At 39.4% G+C, this 19,777-nt stretch overlaps 1 protein-coding gene across 1 annotated transcript in view; it reads right to left on the reverse strand.

Annotated features, from left to right (window-relative positions):
- Positions 1-36: 36 nt before the first annotated feature.
- nkd1 (NKD inhibitor of WNT signaling pathway 1) overlaps positions 37-19,777 on the reverse strand; it is a 42,772-nt gene continuing 23,031 nt past the window's right edge. Inside the window, 6 exon segments of the mRNA XM_038282601.1 lie at positions 37-227; positions 230-263; positions 265-315; positions 6,270-6,365; positions 6,501-6,604; positions 11,848-11,896. Of these exon segments, the coding sequence (XP_038138529.1) occupies positions 52-227; positions 230-263; positions 265-315; positions 6,270-6,365; positions 6,501-6,604; positions 11,848-11,896 (510 nt within the window). The 3' untranslated portion in view covers positions 37-51.

A 19,777-nucleotide genomic window follows, 5' to 3' on the forward strand; every position in this document is an offset into this window, starting at 1 on the left:
GGAAGAGACTGCAAGGACAAAAAACCTGACAGGCCTGAAGCGGCCGCCTCTCTACATGACAACAAACAAAACGTCTGAGTGAGCTGTCAGCGCAGACGTGTAAATGGAAGGTAACAATGCCCTCTTTTCTCTGCCGCTGCCCCACACTGAGTCAACGGGAGCTTTACCTGTCGCACCCTGAGCACAGCTCCTCCACCGCTGACTTGAGTCCGGAGCGACGGAGAGTTGACCCTCAAAGTCTTGCTGTTGCCAGGAGAGTGGTTTGACGGAGGCATCCACGACCTCATAAATGGTGTGGAGCAGGCTGGTAATGTCCTGTCAAAGAGAAGAGCTAGTAAGCCTGAGAGCGCCCAAAAAAAGGTTCATGATCTACACTTTGGTGTATTTTATTGGAATTTTAAACCAATGGACCAGCATAGTGTGGTACATATTTGCAAATTTTGGTTTCTCCAAACAGATCAACTAAACTAGACACAGGAATAAACTAAATATACATTGCTATTGAGGCCCCGTCCACACGAAGTCAAACCCTGGCCTAAACGCACACATTTTTCACCAAACCAGCCTCTCATCCATACGAAGCCGGCGTTTTGGGGGTCTGTAAATGATCTTTTTTTTATTAAGCCTTCAGAGTGGGAAGATTTTGAAACGCCGTTTTCGCGTTTCCATCTTTAAGCTCTAACCACATTTTTTTTCTTACATGCATGCGTCATAGCGTCGCCTCTAAACACGCATGCGCGACACAGTATCACAACAACAATGGCGCCGTACTGTGTTGAATGGTTGCTGCTCATGCTACTCACCCTGCTGTCGGGCTTACAACAGAATCTTCTTCTTCTGGAATATCTCCAGGAAGAACAGAGTAATATCGACGACATAGTTCAGCACCTGAATTTGACTGAACCACGAAAATGGACCCGCAGGGCAACCATATATAAATATTAGTGCGCATGCCCAACATTTCGTCGCCTATTTTTGCTTTGGCACCACAGCGCCACTTACAGGCCTGGCATACATTTTGCAGCGTTTTCATGCATTCGTGTGGACGATCACATTTATTTTACGTCTCCGTCTTTACGACAAACATTCTGGAAAATATTAGCGTTTCGTGTTCGTTTTGACTTCGTGTGGACGGGGCCTGAGACTATTACCTCCTGAGCTGTTGGTCTTTGCAGCTCCACCGGAATTACCAGGTGCTTCAGATAAAATGGATTTAGATATTCCTAGTTTTCACTTTTTGCTAAGTTTTTGTGTTTTAACTTTTCAAATCTGTTATGATCGATAAAACATCTTCCTAATATGTTTAAAGCTAGTGGCAGTGGAAGTTTTTACCCATCTATAACAGCCTTCAGTTTTTCAAACTTAATTAGTCTAATTGCTAACAAATTGCTCTGGGATTGGTTTCATCCCTAAACTAAAACAAAAATGAATGATCTCTGTATCATTTGTGCTTTTATTTATTTTTTTTTAACTCCATTTTTCCTCAGAGAAGTGAGTAATTAAACCACCAGTGTGGAGGAGAAAGCTTTTTCTTCCCCACCAAGTCACCGTCTGCCGTCTCATGAGCCACAGATCCACAGGCACCGCCAAACAGACTGCACAACCAACCCCAGCGAGGAGAGCAACAGTCTCTACTCACTGTTTCAAGTTGTTCTAAAAAACAAGCCTTTCTGGATGTTTTCTCTCATCTCCAGCGGGAAGACACATGCAGCATGGTACCTTGCAGGAGCAGAGTTTTCCCTGGATCCTGCTCTAAGTTAGACAGAGCACTGCATGAAAAGTGGGATTTTCGTCAATATACGGCACTGTAGATTGTCGTGGAACTTCAGGTTAGCGGCAGTTTACGGCAATTTGCAGGCCTTGCCGTAAACTCCCGTAAATTGTCAGAAATTGACGTGGAATTTCTTAGGCAGTGTTCCCCCCATGCCTCCCCCCCATGGAATTCTAGGGGAGGCTTTAACATGTAAATGAACATGCTGTGAGCTATACAAATGCAAACCAGGGTTGCAGGGGGGGCCCCCCTGCAACCCTGGGTAAGAAAATCTCTGATACAAAGAGATCAGGTATAGCCTCTTACATTTTAGCTTGAATTGATTTATTTAATTAAAGTATAGAGACCAAAACAGATCTTTAGCTGACAGAGCAATACATTTAGAGCAGTAATTTTTTTTTTTTTTATTTGCATTTAAGATAAAAAATTAAATGTTGTCTGTCAATATGCTCAATTCACAATTACTTAAGTGGAAAAGTTTCAAGAAATGATTCTGAGATGATTCACTTTATAACATGGCGCATTATCCTGTTGGAAGTAGCCATCAGAAGATTGGTACACTGTGGTCATAAGGTCATAGGTCAGCATGCTAAATTGGTATTAAGTGGCCCAAAGTGTGGCAATAAATATCCTCCAAATAGATGGTAGAAATAGATCAGGCCCAGTATAGCCTAATTATAGACTCTTACATTTTAGCTTGAATTGATTTATTTAATTAAAGTACGCTAGATTACTGTGTATGCAAATGTTATGTAAAAGAAAATACACAAAATAATTTACTTCAAAAATTAGTTTTAATCAGAATCAGTTGGCTGTAATGGTAAATTTTTTTTTTTTAGATTTCCACTTTTTTTTTTTTTTGTTATTGAATACATAAGAAAACAATAACAATCTCAAACAACAAGTCAATAACAAATATTTCAATACAAGAAGAAATATCACAACTCCTGCTTTTGAAAAATAAAATTAAATGCACAGGCTGGAACAAAGTATAAAATAAAATAAATAAAAATAAATAAAATAATAATAGGGTTTAAAGTAAATTAATCAGTGGGGACTACCAACTGAAATTCTTCAATTAACTCAAACAATTTAATTGCATTTAAATTCTGCATCTTTCTCAGACATCTTTTGAAAAGGGAAAGTTCATTTTTGAGAGCAGAGATTGAGAGGGAGCATTTTGCATAGCGACATTTATGGATATAATACTTTGTTACAATTATTAGAATATTGATTAAAAATTCCAATTTTTGACTATCATAGATTTCTTAAAATTTTGTAAGAGCTGTGCTTTTTGTTCTTCCTGGGTACATATTATTTATAGAATATTGATTCAAAAACTTGTTGTTGCATTTATTATCTCTAATGTCCACCTGCTCAAATTCAATCTTATGGAGACAAACAATTACAATTGCAAACAATTTATAGGTGCATTACCGCCACCTTCCAGAATGGAGCGACGCGAGCTCTTCTCGCGAGTCCTTCCGTATAACAATGACGTCGTATGTGATTGGAGGAGCCTGATGAGCCTTCGGCCCCATCGTCCAATCACGTGTGAGCTTTTGTGCACTACGACTTCTCGCGAGACCAGCATATTAGCAGACATGTTTGTGTTACTACACTTAGAAGAACTTCATCTCCATTTACCGTGTTTGTATTTTGTTGTTACGTGAACAATGGCTGCACGACGTTTCGCGTTCAACTCGCCTCCAACTGCTCTTAGTCCACAACTTTCGGCCAGCCCGCAGACTGACGAGAAGAAACAGCTGATTGCTATCAGCGGACTGTCTCGTCAGCTTGCCCAACATACTGCCGACATGAATGAGCGCCTCACTCAGCTGGAGAATTCGATGCACTCCAGGTTGTAGTCCATAGAGGACAAGATGGCGGCTCTGACTGCAGTCGAGCAACTTTGCAGGATATACGAACTCGAGGAAGAGAAGACGGGTGAACAACGCCACGCTAGCGGTAAATATATGTTCGATTTCTGGTAGCTATGCTAAAAGCAGCCTAGCTTAGCTAGGCAAGCTAAAGACAACCTAGCCTAGCTAGGTAAGCTAAAAGCAGCCTAGCCTAAAGCTTTATTAAAGTGTATTTTTTGTGATTCACAGGAAGCAATATGCCGTCTTAACAACTCGGAAACTAATTGCAGGCGCTATGAACCGGAGCAGGGGTAAGGTTTAAAGAATATGCGGTAAAAGGACATGGATACGGATGGATACCGACCATAGCTGTACTTTTTTTTTTTTTTTCACAGACTACAGTCGCCTCACAATGAGGCGGTGACCTCCTATTTGCTCGGATTTGCACGATGTTGATAAAGACGATATTGTGTGTAAGTGACTTGTTTTAATGTTTTCTCCTTCCTTGTTACTGTGACTTGCGTTTGATTTTTTTTTTTATTCATACCACTCTCATTTAATTGTTTTCCAGCTGCCTGTAAGACGTATTATGAGACGGTATGCAGGAGCTTCAGATACACGCTGCTAGCCAGCACACTGCGTGCGGAGGCCGCCAGGCTATCTGCTCGGAGTCGGGCCAGAAGAAAGAGAGTAAGACTTTATTTGGTGACTATTTTTCAGGTGCATTGATAGATGTGTTGTGTCCATATGCAGTGCGCTGATTCATTGTTTTTTTTTCAGCTGCTGAAGGCGAGGCAGAGTGTGCTATCAGATGAGGAAGTGGAACTCTGTAAGTCCGCCACCGTCGACCTCATGTCCGACGAAGAAGATGGCGTCGTCGGCGGTGTCTCTGGATGGATTGTACGGTCGCCGCCATTTTGTAGGCCGGATCTCACTGAACTCTGTGTTAAGCTGCAGTCCCGGTTAGAAGCGATGCCGAAGTACAGGGCCACGCACAGTAGGCGTCTGCACATCGGACCTGCCTCGGAGGGAATGCTGCCTGTTACCTCCAACCCCGAGGAAGCAAACGGACCGTTCACGGAGTTGTAATTTTTAGATACGCATGTGTTTGGATACGCGTTGTATATAGTTGGGTGTGTTTTAATAAAGCTCTTTCTTTGCATAAACAGCTTCCTGGCAAATCTTCATTTCCTGTATAAATTCATTCATGTCCTTGATGGTAGCATAATAATTGTGTAGTAGTGTAGGATAACATAAATACACAGCATATGAATGAATAAATATATGAATGAATAAATATATGAATATATATATATATATATATATATGAATGAATAAATATATATATGAATAAATATATATGTAAATATATATATATATGCCAACCAATCACGAGCGACTTTACTTGTTTAAAAGGAAGCGGTTCCGTCCAATACTCAGTAAGAAAATTAAAGCCTGGCGTGGCCACGTGTGGTTTTGCTGCCAATCACGAGCGATTTCACTTGTTTGAGAATAGTGGTTTCAGCCAATACTGAGAAGGTTATTCAAGCCAGACTTGGCCAGCCGCGCGGGTTTGCTGCATTCATATGCTAATTAGGGCCATTAGTACAGCTGATCGCTCTCCACATACGTCAGAGTCCGTTTCCGACAATTTGTGGCACGACAAACGCGGACAAGCACGGGTTGCAAATTGTCGGAAACTGACGAAAATCAGGCAGATCTGCGGGAGTTTACGGGGGTTTACGGGGACGAAAATCTCACTTTTCATGCAGTGGAGTGAGTGAGTGTCATGCTGTATGTTCTTACTTTTTGCTTTTTTAGGAGAGGTTAAATGCTAATAAACAAGTGGGATGTCTTTATTTTCCAAGATGCACCTGGATGTTGATTTTTCTATTTTAAAGCGTTGAATTGAATAAAAAGAAGAAAAGTTTCTATAATGTGGTGTTTGAGAATAAATACTTAGAGCTGGCGTATGTTGAGATGTTTTTTTTTCTTCTACGCTGTCACAGTTTGAGAACATGCTGCTCTTAAGACCAACTCTAGCTACAGTTCATGTTCAGGGAAACCCCTGAAAAGCTCCAAACTCTAAAATATGCTTTGCATCAAAACACTTTTAAGAGTGCAGTTATCCCTATTGCACCCTTTTGTACCATACTTTCCCTTCTATTCACTTTCAATTATAAGTGATGGGTTGGAAATAACCTTATAATCCTTTTGGAGGGTGTCAATCACTCCATGAAAGACCACTAAGACTAAAGGAGTCATAAAATCATATTTAATAATTCCCTGTAGTACTGGTTATTTGCTTTGTTGATTTCCAATAAGGCATCATCATCAAAATTAACAAAAGATAGACAGACAGACAGACAGACAGACAGACAGACAGACAGACAGACAGATAGATAGATGTACTTTTTTTATCCCAAGCTGGGAAATTGCAGCGCACAGCGGGAGCTTCGGCTACAGGCTGCCACCCGAGGCGGCGCCAGGATATGACGACTGATATAATAACTGATATAATAAATGGCTTTGTTTCATATATTTATTTAATACTTCTGGAACTAAAGCATTCGAGAACACCTTAATTTTATTATTTATATGATAAGAATCAAAATATGATGTAATCATTTTATTACCTCTCGAGTAACTTTGCCATTGTTGTCAAAATCATAGAGGGTAAAGGTCCACTCCTGTCTGTTGTCCTCCTCCAAAGACACAGCACACTCCAGCTCCTGAAAAAGCAGAGCAAATAAGCTTGGTTTCATACTGCATGTCTGTGAGTGTGCCGTTTTGTGCATGTCCTGCCACTGCCCCACTTTTACGTGCAGGGGGAAGTGATAATCGTCCTGCTCTGTGCTGACACTCACTTCAAACTGGAGCTGTTTCTGTTGCCCTGCGGGGGACCGGCTGTCCCTCTCCTGCATCTTCTCCTCCACACAGCAGATGTCTGTCTTCTCCGGGGGTAGAGCCACTGCAGCAACACACACATAGAAGTGAACCCACGCGCGGAAAGATAAAAGACAGAGCCTGAGGACAGAATCGGTGGGTGCAGCCTTAACCTGAGGACAAGTCGTCTCTTTCTAGTTTTACTTGTAAGCTCGTGCTTTCACATTTGGCGGCTTAAATAAAGATGTGGCACATCTCAACGTCTACCTTTGAGCAAAAAAAATCTGTCTTTTTTCCCTAATTTTATTAATAGTAGTGAATTTTATGAGCTGGGTTGCTCAGATGCACAGAAGTTGTAGTTGTTCACAGTGTTTGTGATCTTGCTCAAAGGCTGCAGAAAATCAAAGCAGATTTTGGTTCTTACCGTCAAAAAATATTTTGGTAAGCAATCGGAGCAAAACAAATCTAAGACATGGTGGGGGGTCAAGAGGAAACGTGTTTAGAAGTACAGAAATGTGATTCTTGAGCTTCTGAGATGCCTTTCTCAGCATTTAATTGAAAATTATGTTACCAGTGAAAATTGAATTATTTCTGAACATAAGACAGAAAAAAAAAACAGATTAATCTACACTTCTTTTTTTTTTTTTCAAATAATCTTGATTTAAAAAAAAGCTTAATATTTAAGGATTAATGTTTGGGGACAGTGATGGACACAGAGGAAGACTGATTATGTGTACAGTAAAATATGTCTGTGTTTATTTAGCCATTTGGATCATTGTTCAGCTTAGACAATCAGTGATGACCAATTTTTCATTTTCGGAATCCACCCAGTCTAACAGGGCAGGAAAAAGAGGAGACAAAAGCCCACAGCATCACTGATCCTCAACTGTACAGTGGACAAGAAGTTCTGATATCATACTAGTAGTAGTTATCAAAGTGGTTAAAAAAACAGAAAAAAATTATTGCTTTTCCTATTTTCGTTTTGTCCTGAAGGTCCAGTTGTACCTAAAACAAAAATGGGAAAATAGACAAAATAAACCATTTAAATTTAAATGATTTAAAAGTACAGGTGCTGGTCATAAAATTAGAATATCATGAAAAAGTAGATTGATTTCAGTAATTCCATTTAAAAAGTGAAACTTGTATATTATATTCATACATTACATACAAACTCATATATTTCAGATGTTTATTTTGTTTAATTTTGATGATTACAAATGACAACAAATGAAAATCTCAAATTCATCATATCAGAAAATTAGAATATTACTGAAGACCAATAAAAACAAAGGATTTATAGAAATGTTGGCCAACTGAAAAGTATGAACATGAAAAGTATGAGCATGTACAGCACTCAGTATTTAGTTGGGCCTCCTTTGGCCTGTATTACTGCAGCAATGCGGCGTGGCATGGAGTCGATCAGTCTGTGGCACTGCTCAGGTGTTATGATAGCCCAGGTTGCTCTAATAGTGGCTTTTAGCTCTTCTGAATTGTTGGGTCTGGTGTATTGCATCTTCTTCTTCACAATACCCCATAGATTTTCTATGGGGTTAAGGTCAGGAGAGTTTGCTGGCCAATTAAGAACAGGGATACCATGGTCCTTCAACCAGGTACTGGTAGCTTTGGCACTGTGTGCAGGTGCCAAGTCCTGTTGGAAAATGAAATCTGCATCTCCAAAAAGTTGGTCAGCTGCAGGAAGCATGAAGTGCTCTAAAACTTCCTGGTATGTGGCTGCGTTGACCCTGGACCTCAGAAAACACAATGGACCAACACCAGCAGATGACATGGCACCCCAAACCATCACTGACTGTGGAAACTTTACACTGGACTTCAAGCAACGTGGATAAAGTGCCTCTCTTCTTTTCCTCCAGACTCTGGGACCTTGATTTCCAAAGGAAATGCAAAATTTACTTTCATCAGAGAACATGACTTTGGACCACTCACCAGCAGTCCAGTCCTGTTTCTCTTTAGCCCAGGCAAGACGCTTCCGACGCTGTCTGTGGTTCAAGAGTGGCTTGACACAAGGAATGCGACAGCAGAAACCCATGTCTTTCATACGTCTGTGTGTGGTGGTTCTTGAAGCACTCACTCCAGCTGCAGTCCACTCTTTGTGAATCTCCCCCACATTTTTGAATGGGTTTTGTTTCACAATCCTCTCCAGGGTGCAGTTATCTCTCTTGCTTGTACACTTTTTTCGACCACATCTTTTCCTTCCCTTCGCCTCTCTATTAATGTGCTTGGACACTGAGCTCTGTGAACAGCCAGCCTCTTTAGCGATGACCTTTTGTGTCTTGCCCTCCTTGTGCAAGGTGTCGATGGTCGTCTTTTGGACAACTGTCAAGTCAGCAGTCTTCCCCATGATTGTGTAGCCTATAGAACTAGACTGAAAGACCATTTAAAGGCTTTTGCAGGTGGTTTGAGTTAATTAGCTGATTAGAGTGTGGCACCAGGGGCCATCAATTTTGAACCTTTTCACAATATTCTAATTTTCTGATATGATGAATTTGAGATTTTCATTTGTTGTCATTTGTAATCATCAAAATTAAACAAAATAAACATCTGAAATATATGAGTTTGTATGTAATGTATGAATATAATATACAAGTTTCACTTTTTAAATGGAATTACTGAAATCAATCTACTTTTTCATGATATTCTAATTTTATGACCAGCACCTGTACTTTTTTGATATCTCAAATGCATCTGGAGATCTGGGAGGCTTCTCGCTGTCTGCTGACATTCAAATAATGGAGGTCTATGGCGCCCGAGGCAGAAAGGTCCATAAAAGTCCACAAAAAATGTGTCAATATTCCTCCATACTGCTCGTCCAATGTATTCCAAGTGTCCTGAGTGGGTAGCATCCAGAATTTACTCGAAATGAAGTCATTTAGAATGTTTTTAGAGCATAAACAGTAGTGTAAAGGACTTCCTGAAAGCGCGTTCACGAGTCTACGGAAGCCGGCAGACCAAACCAGATGAAAGTGTGCATTCAGCTCGGCAAAGAACTCATGCTCTTCCTCAACACTGAAGTCCTCAGACATTTTTCTTTCGTTGTTTCTTTCTTTGCACAGGTAAACAGCACATTTCTTCTTCTACGCTTGCATTATCGGCAGAGCAGACGCTGAATGCGCACTTTCATCTGGTTTGGTCTGCCGCGGTTTCCGTAGACTCGTGAACGCGCTTTTAGGAAATCCTATACACTACTGTTTATGCTCTAAAAACATTCTAAATGACTTCGTTTCGAGTAAATTATGGATGCTACCCACTCAGGACACTTGGAATACATTGGACGAGCAGTATGGAGGAATATTGACACATTTTTTGTGGACTTTTATGGACCTTTCTGCCTCGGGCGCCATAGACCTCCATTATTTGAATGTCAGCAGACAGCGAGAAGCCTCCCAGATCTCCAGATGCATTTGAGATATCAAAAAAGTACTCCAGAGTGTTGCTCAGCATGGGGGTGAGTAGAAAATGAAGGCTAATCATGTTTTGGGTGTACTATTCCTTTAAGACGATCTCATGAGGTAACGTGGCTGTGCTGTGTGAGTGATCTAGACTCCTAAGAAGGACTTTAAAAATGCTATAATGTCAATTTGGGGACCAACGGGACGTATTTACTTATATACCTGATGTTCCCCCGAGCACGGACGAGGATCCAGCCTGTCTAATGTGACCTTTGGTCGATCAGGAATTGTTTCGCGAGGAAAATAAATAAATAACTCATGGGTTAAACAAAAAGATTCCTTGCTACTTATCATGTAAGCAGTTTGTTAGCTTCATTCTAAAATCTTTGCCATGTGAAACTGGCAATACCAAAATGGGAAGTTATTGAAGTAATTCAAGTTTGTTTGTTTTTTACTCCAACCAAGCGGTTCCTAATTTCAAGGGTTGTTTTTAAATGTCCGAAGTGACAGATTTTAGTGACGTATTATTGGTTTGATACACTCAAGGCTGCCCACAATGGTGGATGAAAACATGATAATGGTTTCCGTCTATTTCCGGGGTCTTGTATCATGTTTGAGCTGTCAGAAGTAATGCTGCAGGATATCCTTGCCTTCTTCTTCTTTTTGCATTGCTTGATAGTTGAGACAACAGATTTGAAACCTCACAAGCTCCCATAAATTAGTTAAGCAGACATTTCATGCCCCTTACTTGCAGTTTCATTCTTGTTCCGCAGGGATGCTTAATCAGCTCAATTTAATGTATATTTAAAACGTATAAAGAAGTTCACATTAAATGCAGGAAGCACACACCCACAGAGTTACACAGACCACGCCTCTCTCCCCCACCCTCTTCTACTACTTTGAAGTTCCATTCTCAGACCTTCTGGAAGAGGATCAAACAAGCAGTAAAACAGAATCTTTAATTAATTAAGCCAAGTTAAATCTGAAACACTGTTTGTTTGTTCGCCAATAGAGCAGACACAACAGACCAATTTCTTTCCTCCTGATCCAACGGAGATCAAAGCGGACCTGGGCGGGCGAATATGCCAGAAATGAAAGGCTTCATCCCAGGGAGCTTTTTACCAACTTTTTGGAGAGGAGCAAGATTTGAGGTCCTGCTGTCTGAACGTTTGAGGTGTTCAAAGGGAACATTGTGCGCGAGGGGTAAATCTGTTCGGTGGCAGGTTCAATATGGTGAAACGATACTTATCTTGGAGCTAATGAAATTCCAGAAGGAGCAACGGTAATCTGCTATCTCCTTATGTCCTAGGAGCATATATATTATTTGCTATAAGCTGTATATTTAGTTTCCTATTGTAAAAGGGAATTAAGTATTTCATTAAAGCCTAGTTACTGGTATAGAGTTGCTTTTAAAAGATTAAGACTTTAGGAAGTCATAAAAATTCCCAGATTCTCACTTTCCAGTTAATCACTGAGGATGAATAGAGCAATATAATCTAATGACTAGCATCTGTCTTCCGGGGAGGACAGCTTTGGCCAACATGCATCTTCTTTCTGCTACGACCCAGTGAAGCTGAACTGAAATCAAAGTAAAATTTATTTTCCTTTTCTTCCCAATTCTGGGCCGATCTCACTAAATGGTAGGTATCAGCCTGCAGCTCACGTCCAACACTGTCTTTAAATGAGAAGGAGACTTTCTCCTCCCAGGGCTCTTAATCCAGGATCACATCAGAGAGAAATATGAAGGAGCTGAAGCACTCTGCCTACAACTGCTGAAGAAGGGGGCAAAGGAGGGGAGGTAAAAAAATGGGACATTAGAAGGATGACCTGGAGTAAAGAGATACCCAAAATCAAAATGATAAATAAATTGAACGAAAAGCAACCACAAGAGAATACAAGTGGATCAAAGATCTGAGTTTACCTTCTAAACGATAGTGTTCATCAATGATCCCTGCGTCAGCCAATGAGTCCTACAAAGACAGAGACAAAGAAAAGACATGTAATGTCATTGGTTTATCCTTATATAAAAGAAGTAATCACAGTGGTGTCAAACAAAAGAGAGAAAAAAAATCGGCCTTACAAAAAACTCGCCTTCCATCACAGGCCAAAGTTTTTAAATTACAGCTTTTCTATATTTATATAACTATGTTTGACAACTGTGCGCTGAGCTTAAACAGCAGTGGAAAGTTTAAAGGTATGGTAATTGTAGGGCTGCAACAAAATGAGCACAAGATTAGCACGTAGATTTCAGATTAAGAAAGAAGCATCTAAATCACTGTCTCTGACTGCGTAATGGATTCTGAGCGAGTGGCCCGATAGAGGGGCTATTTCTGGGGCTCGCTGTCCTAATGGAGGGACACGTCCAGGGAGTTTGTTTCATCTCGGACCTTTATGCCTGTTGATGCGTACCATAGAGGCTGGGGGGACATGTGATCCCCAGGCTTAGCTGTGGAAAATATCTGGCTCCGATATCCATGTGGCACTGCAGTCATTCAGCTGAAAAACCATTACTCACATTCTGACAACCGCACAACATTCATACACAGGCAAAGACCTGCATTCCGGATACATACAAACGCTCTTACAGCCCTAGATACAGGCTGCTGGGTGAACGACAGCAAATTGGAAGGCGTTTGCAACACTTTGCAGAAACATCATTAGCTGTTTCCAAAATCATTATGAAATGAATACAGGTCCTTCTCAAAATCTTAGCATATGGTGGTAAAGTTCATTATTTTCCATAATGTAAAGATAAAACTTGAACATTCATATATATTAGATTCAATGCACACTAACTGAAATATTTCAGATCTTTAATTGTCTTAATACGGATGATTTTAGCATACAACTAATGAAAATCCAAAATTCCTATCTCACAAAATTAGCATATCACGAAAAAGGTCTCTAAACGAGCTATGCACCTAATCATCTATATCATCAAATCAATTCTAAACACCTGCAAACGACTCCTTAGGGCTTAAAAACTCCCAGCCTGGTTCATCACTTAAAATCATGGGTAAGACTGCCGACCTGACTGCTGTCCAGAAGGCCATCATTGACACCCTCAAGCAAGAGGATACGACACAGAAAAATATTTCTGAATAAATAGGCTGTTCCCAGAGTGCTGTATCAAGGCACCTCAGTGGGAAGTCTGTGGGAAAGACAAAGTGTGGCAGAAAACCCACCCTGAGGAAGACTGTGGAGAAGGGCCGATTCCAGACCTTGGGGGAGCTGCTGAAGCAGTGGACTGAGTCTGGAGTAGAAACATCTGAAGCCACCAGAAACATCCAGTGTCAAGTACCCACAGTCAGTGATGGCCATGTCAGTTGCTGGTGTTGGTCCACTGTGTTTTATCAAGGGAAGGGTCAATGCAGCTAGCTATCAGGAGATTTTGGAGCACTTTATGCTTCCATTTGCCAAAAAGCTTTATGGAGATGAAGATTTCTTTTTTCAGCACGACCTGGCACCAGTTCACAGTGCCAAAACCGCTGCTAAATGGTTTACTGACCATGGATTACTGTGCTCAGTTGGCCTGCCAACTCTCCTGACCTGAACCCCATAGAGAATCTGCGGGATATTGTAAAGAAAAAGTTGAGAGACATAAGACCCAACACTGATGAGCTAAAGGCCGCTATCGAAGCATCCTGGGCCTCCATAACACCTCAGCAGTACCACAGGCTGATAGCCTCCAAGCCACGCCACACTGAAGTAGTCATTTCTGCAAAAGGATTCCCGACCAAGTATTGAGTGTATAACTGTATATAAATAAAGATTACTTTTTTGTTATTAAGAACACTCTTCTTTTATTGATCGGATGAAATATGCTAATTTTGTGAGCTGTACGCCAAAATCATCCGCATTAAGACAATAAAAGACCTGAAATATTTCAGTTAGTGTGCAATGAATCTAAAATATATGAATGTTCAAGTTTTATCATTACAATAATGAAAATAATAAACTTTATCACAATATGCTAAGATTTTGAGAAGGACCTCTATACTGTAAAATAGTAATGAAAGTAGGTGTAACATTTATTTATCTATTACATTAACCAAATATTATATATAGCAATAAACCATAAGAGGAAGCACGTTAAAATCATTAAATCCACCAAAATGATTAAATTAATGTATGTTGTTGCAAAATATTTATTTATTGAGGGGTACTGCTAAAGGTATTATCAACAGACTGCCAGCTGAGGTGCTAACAATGAATATTTAGACCTAATTTCCACCTAAATATATCAAAATAAGTCAAGACCAACTCAATAGTTAGTAGATCTTAATCAGTACCACTGTAAATGTACTGATCTGAATCTGAACTGGGTTTAGACTGCTTTGATCCAGTTGAACTTTCAGAGTTAACAAAACTATTGTCTTCATCCAAGTCTTCATCTTGAGTGTTAGATCCAGTTCCAACCAGGTTATTTAAGGAAGTATTCCCTTTGATCTTGTCCTCCATGTTACAGGAATATGTACCAAAGACTTTAAATGTTGCTATTTCAGTTTGTTCACATCAATGACAAATCTTCCTCATGTTCAAAGGTTACCTGTGGAGTACCACAGGGATCAGTGCTAGGACTAATTCTCTTTACGATATATATATGCTACCAATCGGTAGAATTATTAGACAGTATGGGATTAATTTCCCCTGTTATGCTGATAATACTATATCTTTCTATAAATCCAGATGAAGCTAACCCATTACATAGATTACAGGCATGTCTTGAAGCTCCTGAATGCAGACAAAACAGAAGTTATAGTCTTTGGACCAGTTTATTTGAAAAAGAAGCTGATTAGTCAGTCACATCATTTGGATGGGATTAAACTGATCTCAGATAATAAAGTAAAACATCTTGGAGCTATTTTACTCAGGACCTGTCATTTAAATCCCATATCAAAGAGTTTTCTAGAATTTCCTTCTTTTATCTGCGGAATATTGCAAACATTAGAAATCTCCTGTCCAGGGGTGATGCTGAGAAACTAGTCCATGCATTTGTTACTTCAAGGCTGGACTATTGTAATTCTTTATTATCAGAAAGTTCAAAAACTGTAGTTGAAAGCCTTCAGCTGATCCAAAATGCTGCAACCAGAGTTCTGATGAAAATCACATATCTCTAATCCTGGCTTCTCTTCATTGGCTTCCTGTTAAATCCAGAATAGAATTTAAAATCCTCCTTCTCAGCCTTAAATGGCCAAGCTCCATCTTATATCAGAGATATGATTGTTCCTTATGTTCCTAAAAGGGCACTTTGCTCTCAATCTGCAGGTTTACTAGTGGTTCCTAGAATTTCTAAAAGTAGAATGGTAGGCAGATCTTTTAGTTATCAGGCTCCTCTCCTGTGGAACCAGCTACCAGTTTTAGTCAGTGAGATAGACATCCTTTCTAATTTTAAGGGTAGGCTTAAAACTTTCCTTTTTCCTGAGTTATCTCTATAGTTATGCTGCTATAGGCTTAGACTTCTGGAGTACATAGGGACCCCTTTTTCATCATTCTGCTTCATTATATCTCTATTCTCCCACTCTATTAGTTCAATCTTTAACATTATGCTCTCTGCCTTTTCTCATAGTAGCCTCACCTGTTCCTGTTTGGCTGTGAGAAATATCAGTTGTGCTGCTGCCATCAACACCTTTGTTTATAGATGTTGGAGGTTAGTGCTGCAACTAACGATTATTTTAAAAATCGATGAATCGGACGATTATTTTTTCGATTAATCGATGAATCGGACAAAAAATATTTTTTATATTAACCTCTTTATTCCAAAATAAACATTTTAGACAGAACAAACAAGCACACAAGTACAGGTTGCTCATTAACTGTCCTGGTGCAATATGAAAAAAATTTATGTTTGTGTTAAAACTACGCAAACTTACATGAGAAATGTAGCTGTACATCCACAAAATATAGGGTACTTTGTTTCATAAAGCGCAAAAAAAGACATTTTTGTTTTTAAAAGCACCTAAGGGGTTCAAACAATAGGCCCCCCCATTTCAACAAATGAGGTTTTTTTTAGACTAGAAGAGTTCTGCCTTTTAAGACAGGAAAGTATAGCAGTTAAAGTTGCTACTTGAGAAAATACTGAACCATAGAGATAAAAATAGCCCTGTGATTCAAATTATAAATTGTATTTGGAATAAAAATGAGAACTAGGGGTGGTAAAAAAAACACATCCTCCAAAGACTCCAATTTACATGGGAATGTGGCAGATAATTAATTGACATATTACTGATCTTGCTGGATTTTATTCTGCTTTACTTCCATAAATTGCAGGATCTTCTTTACTTTATCTTTGCCAGAAGATTTAAACTTTAAAAGCCTTGCCCTCATAATTTGCAAGTTAATTTATTTATAAAGTAAATATAAACGCTGCTTAAGCTAATTCAAATGAAATTAAAAGTAAAATAAGTAGCCAACCTTATCACTGTCTGTAACCTACTAACAAGGTAAGGAAAGCATCAGATGAGCTACCTGAGAAACTAACGTTACGTTTCCCCACTTTAAAACCAAACAAACATGGTGCTGCCGTGCCATGTTAATTTCTTTTGACAAAAGTTGCATGTTATCACTTTTTTCACTTTACAAAGCGCAGGCTATTTTAATTATTGTGATCAATTTGCGACGTCAATCCCGCCGCATGCGCGCTTCATTTGCAGTCTGGACGCTGAGGCTCTGACTGCAGCGCTGAGAGGGACTCCTGCGGGAAAACACGGTTGGGGTGGGGGAGGCGCCCCATGGCAGAGTAGGAACGATACATGCTTTCACGTAAGAGTCTCCAAAAGCCGCCAATGACACCGTAAAAAGTCGCCAGATTTGTCGCTAGTCGCTTTTTTTGAAAAATAGTCGCTGGAGGGGTCTGAAAAGTCGCTGAGTTGGCAACACTGCACCTGCGGCGCTGACTCGCTCTGCCGTATTTTTTTTCTTCCTCTTTCAGTCAAGAGGCAGTGATGACGGCGCGGCGGATGACGCATTAATCACGCGACACAACTAATCGATGATGAAATTCGTTGCCAACGCTTTTAAAAGTCGATTTTTATCGATTTTACCGATTCGTTGTTGCAGCCCTATTGGAGGTCTGCCTGTTTTTCAGTGTAGTTCTTTTTCTCTGACCGTGACTGACTGGATTTGCTCTCTTCATCCTCTGACATGGGAGCTGGCTCAGAGCTTGTCTGCCTGGCTTTGTGTTTCCTATCTGCCTTGTACAGTTGCCATTTGTATATCTGCTTCTGTCTCCTTGAACCCCAGTCGGCCTCAGCAGATGGCCGCTCACACTGAGCCTGGTTCTGCTGGAGCGTTCTTCCTGTTAAAGGGGAGTTTTTCCTCTCCACTGTCACTACAAGCATGCTTAGTGTGAGAGATTGCCTTCGAGTCAATGAGTCGAAGCAATCAACAGGTTTTGCTTAGGTAGAACACTTTGAATCAATTTGACTGTAGGATCTGGTGACCTGTAAAGTGCCTTGAAACAGCGTGTTGTGAATTGGCGCTATAGAAATAAACTGAATTGAAATTTAATTTAATAAAAAGAAGCAATTTTTCTTTCTAGAAATTGTCAATGTTACTTCTTTTAATTCCTATAGGATCTTTGCACTGTATCCTACTGTGTGGTTTCCCAAGTGCATGCCAGAATGCAACATGTTAAAGGGACACGCAGCCAGTCAGAAAATGTCTAAAAAAACAGAATAACTCACCAGCATAGCAAGTAGAGCCCCTGCTAGGGTGTTCCGGGAATAATGTTGAATTTTAACATTCGTAAAACACAAAGACTTTAAGAAAACATAGATTTACACTCAACCTAAGGCTTCACATTTATTTGTGTTGATTTAAAACAATTGGAACAATGTGTAAAACCTCAAGGGGTACAAAAACGTTTATTTAGGTAATTTATATTTGCTATTTAAGGCAAAATGCTGCATCTAAATATAAGCATAGAAGTCATTTATTAACTGATCCAGAAATGATATCATGTCTGTAATGCAAGCGTTTACAACAGGCAGATAAAAAAGTTTTATACAAGTCTAAACATGGTACCTGCTTAGCCACAATGCAAAACAGACACTGTGAAGGTGTGTCTGTATCTTTTACAATAGCCTCAATAAAATATTATTATCCAAGGGAATTAATCGTCCCATTTTATTAATGGTACAATACTAAACCTGCAAATGATTAACAAAGTTATCTAACTAACTAACTTTGATGAGTATATCTCCAATAAAAACAAGTCTCTACCACTGCAAATGATAAGCTTAGTTAGGTCACCTCTAAGAACATAGACAGTGTCCTTGAATGCCCCTGTATGTACAAAGCAAGTGTTTTCATGACATAAATGCTAGTGTAAGTGTCAGACTGTTTCAGTGTGAGAGGAAATGTCTGTATGATCCAGAGAGGTAGGAGGTCAGATATCATTATTCTACCCTTCTTAGTCAGATGGTGGCTGCAGTGCAGCGCTGTGGGTGGCCCCAGACAGAGAATAGAAGAAAAAAAAAAACTGGATAAAGGCTTAAAGGCTGAAATCCCAAAGCAAGCAGTTGGGATTTTTTTATTTTTGCATTGTTTGTGGTATCAACTCAATGGCCAGTAAGTTTCTTATAAACCCGTTTAGCTTTATAACACAGGAATAACCAAGACCTGGTTGGTAGACAGAAATATATAATATTAGCAATGTCTGTCAGTTTCCTGCTCTAGACTGAAGCGCATTCATATAGAAATTTACACTAAAATATGCATAGGCCCATACACATGGTCCTGTGCTTATTTTAGCTTTTTCTGCATTTTAAGCTCACTAGTCTCATGCACTGATTCATTAAAAATAATATTTCTTAATAATGATTCATGTATTTGCAGGTACAATAATGTAACTCATTTGTATGTAAAAAGCACACATTCTAATATTTGCTTACAATTTTATTTTGTAAAGCATGCAAACAGGGCAGCTAAACCTTTTGGGCTGTATTCAAGGGTTTATCCCCAAAATTTAACGATTCAAACGTGGTCACTTCATTATAACATACAATGAAATTACAGTCTCCTGAACATATTCACCCTTTAAAACACCTTCTTGTCCTATAATTTTTTTATACTCACAAAATACACTCATATTTACACACACCATTAAAAGTTTCAAAACCAAGGCCTTGGTGCAAGGGTAAAGCAATCAACCAATGTGCAGAGATGTCATTCTTTCATTTGGCCATCTAGTCTTCAAGGCCCGGCCTGTGTGACCTTTGCTGCATTTCTTGACTCTGTGTCTCAATCCAATTTCCTGTCGGCCAACTTTCCAAAAAAGGCCAAAAGTGTCAAAAAACAGCTCAACAATATATTATTTGAGGAATAGGAATATATGAGTGGAATAAAACTGATTTAAAAAGAGGTCAATGCATTCTAAACTCTTAAAAGTCTTGACTTTAACATCAGCTCTCATCCTGTAAGCCTGCAGCAGGTTTAAGGTGGTGTCCAGACGAATTGCTAGCCATGCAAAACATCTTCCACGTTTGTCTTGGGTTCAATTGTATCTCTAAGGTTTGTATGTAATTATTGCCAGGTTGTGTCACCCTATAGTTAGAGGCTAAATGTGATTTTGTTTAATACTTAACTTTTACAAAAGCTTAAAACTCATAAAAAAAACATCAGGCTAAGAGGTAAGGTAAAAAAAAAAGAGTCATATTTTAGTATTTGGGGGACTTTTGGTGCTTTATAGTTTCTTTTTTCAAAATTATGCTTTAAAATATATAGGCTCCAGTATTTATTGACACCCAATACAGCAAGCAATTATTTAATTCAAAGCTGTAGATAAACACTGAAGGAAGAAAATACAAAAAAATACTTTTCTAGTGTATTTATTTTTATAAATGATCATA

Source organism: Cyprinodon tularosa, unplaced genomic scaffold, assembly GCF_016077235.1.
Source record: "Cyprinodon tularosa strain WSP-4 unplaced genomic scaffold, ASM1607723v1 ctg186, whole genome shotgun sequence".
Classification (NCBI taxonomy): domain Eukaryota; kingdom Metazoa; phylum Chordata; class Actinopteri; order Cyprinodontiformes; family Cyprinodontidae; genus Cyprinodon; species Cyprinodon tularosa.